The 11,415-nt window shown below is 37.2% G+C and overlaps 1 protein-coding gene across 1 annotated transcript in view; it reads left to right on the forward strand.

Moving 5' to 3' along the window:
• rasa3 (RAS p21 protein activator 3) overlaps nt 1-11,415 on the forward strand; it is a 77,994-nt gene that overhangs the window by 57,593 nt on the left and 8,986 nt on the right. The window contains exons 10-15 of the mRNA XM_016563081.1: nt 5,214-5,362; nt 5,437-5,551; nt 5,630-5,704; nt 5,801-5,924; nt 9,494-9,600; nt 9,684-9,761. Of these exons, the coding sequence (XP_016418567.1) occupies nt 5,214-5,362; nt 5,437-5,551; nt 5,630-5,704; nt 5,801-5,924; nt 9,494-9,600; nt 9,684-9,761 (648 nt within the window). The remainder of the gene's footprint in view (nt 1-5,213; nt 5,363-5,436; nt 5,552-5,629; nt 5,705-5,800; nt 5,925-9,493; nt 9,601-9,683; nt 9,762-11,415) is intronic.

Raw genomic sequence — 11,415 nt, forward strand, 5'->3', positions numbered from 1 at the left:
GTTTTTTTTTTTCAGCAGGCAAGATTATAATGGTATAACTACTTTTACAGAATTAACTTAATTACTGAATTTCACAGAAAATATTTGTTTATTTTTTATAAATAAAGAACTATTTCTTAAGTCAATTATTAAAGTATTACATTGATTTATTCATTTTAAGTATTTGGGATTTTAAGAGCAAGTGGAAAATGTGCTGAATGTTTCATTTCATCCAAGTGAAATTAGCAAGCAGTTAGACTGAATTTACATTCGTTTTAAACGCGGAGCCAGGCGCGAGTCGACACAGGTTGCGCGCGTGCGTCAAGCCTCATCCATACTGCCAGATGCGCTCGTGAAGACTTGCGGTGCGGAGCCGACGCGGTATTCGCGCCGCGTGGGGCAGAGAGGAGCGAGTATGAGAAGCATTCACAGACACGGGCTGTGTGTGCGCTCTTCTGAATTAGGAATAGCCAACATGCATTTGAACTTATTTTAAACTTATTTCAAATTAATCTGTTGGGGAGATAAAATGTGTAAGATAACGTTCACGTACTAACAAAAACATCTAAGAATGTATCTTTTATTCTCCAGTACTGAAAACAGAACTGATAAGGGAGCTTTTGATATGCGCTGTGACGCAGCTCTTGCAAATTACATCTTTTGTTCGTTGTCTGTCATTTCGAAGCTTAAGTTGCATACGGTTTTCTTTAGTTTTAATTTGCCTAACTATCGATCTGACCCAGTAGACGCCATAATCCCACTCTGTCTCTCTCCCGTCCTGCGTTCCGGGGTTTTTTTTTTTTTAATGGTGGGTGTTTACGCAGTTGGCTAGAGCAGTGCTGATTGGGGAGAACGGAGGTGCGCTCACTCTTGCCCAGGGCAAGTAAGATTGCAACTCAAGGCTGGCAGTCATGCATATGCTCTGGAACAGAGTAATATCGCGTCCACATCGCAGGCTTTGCGATTAGGAAATCGTAACGTCTCAAATTGCGATTTCGATTCGATTTTGATTAATCGCACAGCCCTACCGTAAACCACATATATAAGTATGTGTGGGTGTGTGAGTGTGTGTGTGATTCTCAGATGCAGTCTGTGTTTGTAATTCAGCATCTTTGCGCATCATGTGCTTTGATGTGACGGTTATATTCACAGCAGTCTAATAAGAAATGATGTTTGTAAACACCATCAGATTGTGACTGCAGCAGCTGTGCAGTGTGATCATAGGAACTGAATGTGTGTCGTATCAGCTCAGCATGTGTAAGGATTCATTGCTGATAATGGCAGTGACCTAGTTCTACAACATCTAATTTTCTTTTGTGATACGAGTTGTTGTTGTTTTACTCAGTGAGGATGTTATTCCCACCACAAACATTTATAGAAATGGGAATATGTTTCATTAACGGTGTTATTTTAGTATCATTGAGATACTGTTATAGTTTTTATCAATATTTTGAAATAGTTTTTGGTTTTCTATTTTCTATTTTTCATTTTAATTAGTTAAAGTTGTAGTGATTGTTGTGTTTTTATCATTTTTATGAGTTTTTTATTTTTATATGTCTATGTACTGTAGTTTTTATTCATTTTTATTTCAGTTGTAGCTATTTTAGTACATCATGAAAATGAAAAATTAGCTGGAATTTTATTTTATTTCAGGTAACGTTTATTTGTTTTTCCAAGTAACATTTTTTTTTATGTTTTAGTTTTAGTTTCCATAACAATAGCCCAATTCGGACAGTAATTGTTTCTCATGGAGATGTGATTTTGTTTCTCATGGGGATAAGTGATTTTCAACATTTACAGGGGTTAAGGCCTGTTCACACCAAGAACGATATCGTCTGTTTATTCCAAGCTCACGCTCGTCTGCCGCATTAAATTCTCGAGCTCATCATAGCAGGACTGATTCTGATTGGCTGTCAACATTTTTATCGTTCATCAGCTTGAAAAAAATCGTTCTGAAAGTGATTCCAACGATATCGTTTCTCTGTGCCTTTATCATTATAGCTGTGGTGTGGACTATTCTTTAATACTGAGAACGATTTTTAGAACTATATCTTTATCGTTATCTTTATAGTTATCGTCCTTGGTGTGAACAGGACTTTAGTCAGTGATTTTATTGCCGTCTGAATCCATATGTCAGTGTTTTTCTCCCACCACCCACATAAAAATCCATGGCCGAATTACCTACTGTTTTTTGACAAACACCAAGGTCGTGTGGTAATTTAATTGCCGTCCAAATCCACATCTCTGAGTTTACAAGAAGAAATCGATTCAAAATTCAATGTTTAAATCCTTTTTGACCACTGCCGAACACCATACGGTAACTCTTGCACTTTGCTGTAATTTGCATGCATATTTATTACTGAAAAAAAAAAACTGAAATGCTGGAAAGTATTTACAAGAACAATATGTCATAACTGCTCCACCACAGCGAGTGGGAGCTGTTACGAACAAAAAGAAGAAAGACAAGAAAAGCACGTAAACATTTGAACATTTTGAAACATTATTATGGCAGCAACAGGTATGCAATACCATTAAAAAATTTGTATTATACAGGCCTACAAATACATACATAAAAATATAAACCAAGCAGCTTTATGTTTACCTTATGTAAGAGTTGCATTAACTTATTTCTGCTAATCTCCACATTTTTAATGACATCCATCATTTTGAGAGATAAAATGCAAGATAAAAAAACATTTCAACTATAGAGCGTCTGTTTCCCATTTTTTAAATAGGAGATTTAAATAAAATGACATCCATCATTTTGAGAGATAAAATGCAAGATAAAAAAACATTTCAACTATAGAGCGTCTGTTTCCCATTTTTTAAATAGGAGATTTAAATAATCAAATAATAAATAGGATATTATTAAATATGAATTTATTCTTATTCCAAGAATATGACATTTTATTTACAGTAGACAATCATGCGTGTTCATAGGATCACAGAACTGGCTTCTCCACTGTGTGTGTGTGTGTGTATATATATAGATAGATAGATACTGTATGTATATATATATACATATATATATAGTAGGGTTGGGCTGATAGACATCACAATGTTGAGCAGGCCAAAATCAAAATTGCTGATGAGATGAAGATGTAAGTGGAATATGAGATTATTATGTTTTTAATTGTATAATTAAAACATATATATATAATAGTTTAAATTTCCATTTACATCACTGATGCTAGTGAATAAGTGTAAACACTGTTCTTAGGGTGGATCTGTGGAACGCCAGCAATCTGAAGTTCGGAGACGAGTTTCTCGGAGAGGTACGGGTGCCGCTGAAGGTGCTGGGACAGTCAGGTGTTCATGATGCATGGTACGGCTCTCTTCATGCATGTTCTGTCTGAAGCAACTCGTGTTTTGTGTTCTGGAGCTCATCATCCGCTCTGCCGTCTCTTTCAGGTACTTCCTGCAGCCAAGAGATAATGGCAATAAATCGGTGAAGGCCGATGAGCTGGGCTCGTTACGACTCAACATCGTTTACACGGAGGACCACGTGTTCCCCACAGAGCATTATAACCCACTCCGAGACCTGCTGCTGCAGTCCGCGCATGTCGAGGTCAGTGAGCTCACGCGTGTCTTCATCTAGTTAGTCCTGTTGAAGTAGAATAGTAATCTGTAAGTGTGTTTAGAGGAGTATCTATTTACTGTTACAAATTCTGAATTGCTACATTATGTAATATAAACCAATATAATAATAACTAATGTAATAAATATAATGGAATATAATATTCATAGTGTAATATTAAAACATTGTAAACAGCATGTGAGCGAAGCGGAGCGGTGGGAGCGGCGTTTTCCGCTCTATGGACGTGCGCTCCACTCATTCGCTCTAACCGCCCAAGCAAGCGCTCCGTTAATATTCCGCTCACGCTCGCCGTAAACCAATTCCCGCTCAGATCCTGCTCCGACATAAAATTTCTCTAGTAGGCCTAATTGTTTACTGTTTGTACCGAAATTCTTGGATAATTGTCTAAAATTAAGCATGCTGATAAATAGCAATTATCATGTTTCAGAGCGAAATTCTTACATTCTTCTTAATTTTATTAATTGTAATGTATTAATTAAAATTTATTAAATATATGAATCTAACCTTAGCAAATCTACCTAAAATGCAAAAACTGAAAAAGTTTATTTGATTTTCATTAACTTTATTTCCGTGAAAATAGCTGCCGTTGTTGTGCAATAGAACATTCAAAACAGGCTCATTAAAACACAAACGCACACACACACGAGATGAAATGTGTGTAGATCTTTACAAAATACACCTGCGAATATAATTCGAATTAACAATTCGTTTCTATGACGTCAGCAGGTTTAATTATTTTTTAAATTCATTTATTATTATTTATTAATTTTAAGCAATAATGATTTTAATAAGTAATTACGAAATATAATAATTCGTTCCACGATTTAGGCCTACTAAAACTAGGGAACGAACGAATTAACGAACGAATGAATTCGTGGCAGCTAAGCCTAAACAAGAGAACGAATACTTAATTCGTGGCCATAATTTATACTAAACTAAACAATTTATTCTTAATTCGTGTAGTACACTGTAAAGATTTTTGTAATCTTTATTTAGGTTTCAAATAAGTCAAAAACCTAATACACATGAGGCCCAAAAACAACATAATGTATAGAGTGTCAAAGACAAATATCCCTAATAATTAAAGTAAATATGTCATTGTTATTGTTTTTTTATATTTCTATATAGCTTTATTTAATTTTTCTTACAGTTTTAGTAATTTTAATACTTCAACTTGTTATATTTCAGTTTGTTGACAAGACAGCACTCTAATTTCTAAAAGAAATTAACTCTAGTATAAAAGTTTTTATATCTAATATTTATGTATATGTTTTGTTTCAGCTTGGTTTCAATCACCCGATTAAATTATTTTTAGTTTTAGTTTTATAGTTTTTTCTTTCCTGGTCAATTTCATGGTCGATGGTCAAGATGTAGATTTCACTGAATGAGCAGGAGTTTGATTACATAATTTTTTATAGTAATATAAGGATAGTTCAATCAAAAGATTCAACTATCATTTTAGGTTACATCCTAAAAGCATAAAAAAAATAATTAAAATAATACTGCGATACAACAGGTGTGAGGCGATCATATTCCCATTTGATTTTCCCAAATAAATCTAATTTGTCATTATTGATAAGTCGTAATTTGTCTTGTTCACTTCAGTGGTGTTGATTAACGGTGTGTTTGTGTGCAGCCCGTCTCTGCGTCCGCGGCTCACATCTTGGGCGAGGTGTGCCGTGAGAAGCAGGAAGCCGCTGTCCCGCTGGTGCGACTCTTCCTGCATTATGGCAAAATCGTGCCTTTCCTCAGTGTCATTGCCCACGCAGAGATCAACCGCACACAGTGAGTACAAACACACTTCATCTGCGCTCAAACGTCTCTACCTCACATTCCTCACGTTCCTCATGTTCCTCCAGGGATCCCAACACCATATTCCGGGGGAACTCTCTGACGTCCAAATGCATTGATGAGACCATGAAGCTGGCAGGGATGCATTACCTGCGGGTCACACTCAAACCCATCATTGATGAAGTGAGTCTGGTCTCAGTCTCTTCTCCATTATAACTGAGTCTCATCATGAGCGCTGCGTTCACTGTTGTTTGTGTGTAGATCTGCACTGACCACAAACCTTGTGAGATCGACCCCGTCAAGCTGAAGGAGTCTGAGAACTTAGACACAAACAGGGTGAGTCTGTTCACAAACCTGATACTTTTGCTTTGATAACTAAACTCATTAGAAACCACATGTATCTGATATCAGCTGACATGTCTGTGTCCTCAGGAAAACTTACGGCAGTACGTGGACCGGATCTTTAACGTCATCACCAGCTCGGGTGTGAGCTGTCCGACAGTCATGTGTGACATCTTCTTTTCGCTGCGAGAGTCTGCGGCGTCACGCTTTCAGGGTAAATGCTCACACGCCGTTAGATGAGCCGGCACAGTTCATTCAATTCAAATCAAAACTGAACTCTGCCAATGACTCAAACGTGAAAAAAAAAATCCCAGTTCTCGTTTGCATTCAAGTGGATTCAGATCTCTTTTTGGTTCATTTTGTCATTTTATTTTAGTTTAAGTTTTAGTAATTATGTTATGTTTTTCTGTCATTTTTTAAAATATTTCTAGCTTAAATTTTTCTTTCAGTTTTATTAATTTTAGTACTTCAACTCATTATATTTCAGTTTGTTGCCAAGGAAGCATTTCTAATTTAAGTTTTCTATCTAATATTTAAATTAATTAAATTAAATTAATTAATTAATAAAAATTTTGGAATTTAGTTGTTTGTGTCATTATTACTAGTTCCTCTTCAGGAACTCGAGCTGCGTCGGAAAACGCTAGGAGAACGCCTTCTGTGACCACGCTCTGAATAACATGTGAAATCAGTCCAATAGCTGAGCGGGACGTCACGGGCGGGTGACGTCATGACCAGGAAGCTATAAAAGCACGTGCGGCGGAGCCAGCGTCAGCTTTCTTTCATTCAGCGAAGCGCTCTGTGTGTGTCAGTCATATTTATTGTTGTCTGTCAATTGTGAAAGTCTATAAGCTCCAGCTATGTCTAAGCTCATGCAAAGACAAAGCATTTCAAGGGCGAGAGCAAGCCACGTTGTAGGTTGTGTGTTCCTCCCTGCCCAAAGAAAACGTTATATAACGAGTGGGGATACACACAGCCTGTGCGTGGTTTGCTTGGGAGCGAAGCACAGTTGTTACTGCCTTGCTTCGCTCTCAGAGGGCTCTCTTTGAGGAGGGAGCCTTCACTAGCGTTCCTCACGGTGCCGGCCCCGCTTTCGCCGAGGCGGAGCGGCGGCTGTGCTCGTGGGTTTCGCGTATGGATCTGCTTCCTAATCACCAGATCCGGCGCCCGCTCTCGGGGTTTCGGAAGCCCGCGCTGCGGTCCTTCCCACCGGAGAGAGGGCGCGACGCTCCGCCTGTCTTTCTCCGAAGAGATTGATACGGAGGGCGTCAAAGAGCTCGCCAGTTGCACAAGCATCAGTTACACAAGCATATTATGCCTGATATTATAATGGGCAGCATTAATAGGGAGCGGAGCGCGCGCAGTCGGCTCTCAGGGGGCGGATTGTGTTTTTTCCGCTAAAAGAAAATTAAGCGCTCCGCTCTCGCTGGGCACGCTCCGAGGAGTGTGTCCGTGCCTGTGATCTTGCGATTGCGGTCCCGCTGCTGCCGAGGCACGGCGGCGACTGAGAACGCGGAGATCGCACATGATCTAGCAGACGGGTTGGAGACGGCTCTTCCTATCTCCACCCGTGTTCGCTAGATCTAGAGCTCGTTCTCGGGGCTGGAAGCCCGCGCTGCGGTTCTTCCCCCTCTGAGTGAGTGCTGCGGCCCTCTTTCTCTGAGGAGATTGATGTTGTTTGTGTGACTGAGTGGCTCGCGCGCAGCGCATATATTACATAATTTCGTTTTTTTATGTGAATCTTACTACACTAGACCGTATTTACTCGTCTGGTTGTTTGATTGCATTTAATTCTGAGGAATAAAATGAAGTATTTGTCTGACTATGAGAAGATATACAGGGGATATAAATTTCTCGAGTGAGAGCACGCATTAACCTCTCTTCCTCTGAGGAGGTTGAGGCGGTTAGCAGGGGCTGCTGGGCGGAGCAGTCCCAACCTACCGTGTTCCAGCCCCTCATTCTGGGGGCCTCACTTCTCGTACTCCGCAGAGTCTAGAGTCAGAGTGGCGCTCCCAGGCCGAAGGCTTCTAGCAGAAGGCGGGTCTGCGGACCGTCATTCTCGCTGGATAGTCTTGCCTCGCTCCTGAACCTGAAGCTGACGCTGGCTCCGCCGCATGTGCTTTTATAGCTTCCTGGTTATGACGTCACCCGCCCGTGACGTCCCGCTCAGCTATTGGACTGATTTCACATGTTATTCAGAGCGTGGTCACAGAAGGCGTTCTCCTAGCGTTTTCCGACGCAGCGTCTCGTTCCCTCGAGGAACCAGGGTTACATACGTAACCTGAGACGTTTTTTTTAAATGTCTATATAGTTTTTATTAATTTTTATATATTCATTTTACATTTAGCTTTATATATTTCAGTACTTCAGGTTAAAGTAAATATTTTTCTTTTTTATGTCTATGTAGCTTTTATTAATTTTAGTTTAGTTAGTTTTAGTTATTTTAGTACTGCAATTTAAACTAAACAAAAATATGAAATGTTGCCTTGGCAACTAGCTGAGATAAAATTTAGTTATGAAAAAGTAAATAAATAGATTTTAAAAAGTAAATAAATAGATTTAAAATTTTATTTTATTTCATAAAGTTTACTTTATTTAAAGTAATGAAAAGGTTTTTATGGTGTTAGTTTTAATTAACTGTAATTACCTGGAATGCAGAAATTATATGTACACAGTATTTACTGGAATACATTCAACAGTATTTGAAAATATACAAATGTCCTTTATACATTGAGAAGACAACACTGGAAATAAACGTCAGCAGTTGTTCAACAGGATGCCAGAATAATCCAATTTAGAGAGAAATAGGATGTTTATTGTGAAAATAATCAGTAATGTGATTAATGAATACTGTGGTTGGTTTTGTTGACGTCAGAATGAGTTGATTATTAATGTTAATTTTTTCTTAAAGTTTTGGTCATTTTAGTACTTCAACTCATTGTATTTCAGTTTGTTTCAAATTTTTATTTCTAATTTCTAAATGTTCTAATTTCTACGTTTTTCATCTAATATCTATTGTATTTCAGCTTGATTTCAATTACCGAAAATTATTTTTAATAGTTTTAGTTTTTGTTAACAATAACAATTCTGTAAAGATCAACCCATTGCTTTTAATTAACTTTTATTTTTATATTTTCGGTTGTCATTTTAATTTTAATTTAAGTTTTAGTAATTTTGTTATTTGTTTGTTGCAAATATTTAATATTTAAAAATATTTAAATATTTCTAAATAGGTTTAATTAATCTTTCTTTCAGTTTTAGTTTTAATAATTTTGTACTTCAGCTTGTTTTTCAGTTTGTGGCCAAGGCAGCATTTATAATTTGTAATTTAGTTTTTTATCTAATATATATATTAGCTTGATTTCAATTAACCAAAAATTATTATTTTTTTATTATTTTTAGTTTTATAGTTTTATCTTACATTAGCAGTTTTAAAAGCAGTTGAATGGTCTCTCAAGCAGCTGAAAAACAGTTACATGCATAAAGACGTAGATTTCACTCAACGAGCAGGAGTTTGATGAAATAATTTTCGTGGAATGAGGTTAGCAGTAATAAGTGTCCCGTAACCAGGCATTTGTTTCCCTACATACTTGTTGTGCTCTACCCAGCTTCCTGTTTATTTTTGCTGCTGTGTTGAGCCGTCAGTGTTATACTGCCACCTTCAGATCACAGATGAACACTGCAGAGAACAGGATTGGCTTTGTTTTAGTTGAGAGGCATCAGTAAAGCCTCACTCAGAGATCTGTGGTGATGATGATGATGATTATGGCGTATGTGTTTTTGCAGTCGACCCGGATGTGCGCTACACGGCTGTCAGCAGTTTCATCTTCCTCCGTTTCTTCGCTCCTGCCATCTTGTCACCGAACCTCTTCCACCTGCGGCCGCATCACCCGGTGTGTACAGCCTCCTCTCTGTTCATCTCTTCTTCTTTATCACGATCGAATGTTTTATTTTGATCAATTCTGTCACTGTAAAGGATCCGTGCACGTCTCGGACACTGACTCTCATTTCCAAAACCATCCAAACACTGGGAAGCCTGGCCAAGTCCAAATCTGTAAGTGAACATTATCAATAGTTATTTACTGTTACAAATATTATTTATAATATCATGTAACATAATAAATATAATGTAATATTCACAAATTATAATATTAAAACATTGTACCGGTAACTATAATTAATACACACTGTAAGAAAATTGTGATGATGTCACTTCCTGAAATATTTTAGTATTGTTTATATACTATCATAATATTTATTAGTATTTGAATTAGCTTTTATTTTTATCATTTCAGTTTTTTTTTTTTTTTTTTGTCATTTTATAACATGCTTTTGTCATTTTAGGTTTTATACATATTCCACATAGCTTTAATGAATTATTCATTCAGTTTTAGTTTTCAGTAATTTTATGTGCTTTTCTTATTTTTATTCATTTTTATATATTTCTTTATCCACCTTTTTCCAGAGCGTGAAAGTCTTATTTTTATCATTTCAGTTTTTTTTGTTTTTTTTTGTCATTTTATAACATGCTTTTGTCATTTTAGGTTTTATACATATTCCACATAGCTTTAATGAATTATTCATTCAGTTTTAGTTTTCAGTAATTTTATGTGCTTTTCTTATTTTTATTCATTTTTATATATTTCTTTATCCACCTTTTTCCAGAGCGTGAAAGTCTCGCCCGACTCATACTGGAACGATGCTTTACATTTCCGGTCTCTAGTGTTTCTAGTCAAATTAATGTATTTTTCGAGACGATAATGTAACGTTAAAGCTATGAAAATGGTTTTAAAAAGCACATGGTTGCCATAGTTTCATCACTTGACTTTGACAGTGTCGCAATGACCATCTTTTTTGCAGTAACTCAGCTGTCGTAGTTTAATGAGTAGGAAGATGACATGAAGCGACGGTTAGCTGCATTGAAAACAAATTGATAGCACATTTCCTACATACAGCTCCCGATCGGGGCAAAGTTCAGGGGATTTTGTCCACAAAATGATAAGAGCACACATTATTTTATTACTACACACACAGTATTTTAACTTAAGCGCTGCAAGCCATGAACCTTTTCTTTTGTCATCGTGTATAGTGGTCGACTGATATATCGCCAAGGCCGATATTTGACCGATAAGTTTTTCTGTTTGGCCGATGCGTTCGTGCTTTTATTTTGACGGCGCTGAAAAACGGCAGCGCCTGAACACACAGTGCTCACATTCTCCTTCTTGTTCGCTGTCTCGTTAACAGTTCTGTCCACGGATAGAAGTCTGTCTAATAATCAGATAGAACTGTTAAACAAAGGAATTAAAATGTCTGCAAAAAAGTATTATAACGATTGCTTTTATATTGTTAGTAATAGAAAGGCAAACATTATAATACTTTCTCATTTGCCGTCAGCATTCAGCAAATACGCATTTATATCATTTAAACAAATCTTTGGATGACTAATGAATATCTAGTTTCAAAAACCTTGCAAAATTAGTCGAATCTAGTTGTGAGATCTTGTGAAGTGTGCATTTGTATCCTGCATGATCGCGTGTTCTCTGCGTGACGGTCGGTCCGTGCAAAGTAAATGCGGACAGGAGGAGAGTTCAGCTTCATTGAGACGCGCGATCGACAAACTAAACTCATGATTTCAAAGTATGCTGCGCTTCATGCTTTTGCCCACTGTCAAATTCATGTCATTTTCACTGTGTGCTGTATCTAAAATG

The sequence above is a fragment of the Sinocyclocheilus rhinocerous genome, unplaced genomic scaffold, assembly GCF_001515625.1.
Source record: "Sinocyclocheilus rhinocerous isolate Xijiao unplaced genomic scaffold, SAMN03320098_v1.1 scaffold920, whole genome shotgun sequence".
Lineage (NCBI taxonomy): Eukaryota > Metazoa > Chordata > Actinopteri > Cypriniformes > Cyprinidae > Sinocyclocheilus > Sinocyclocheilus rhinocerous.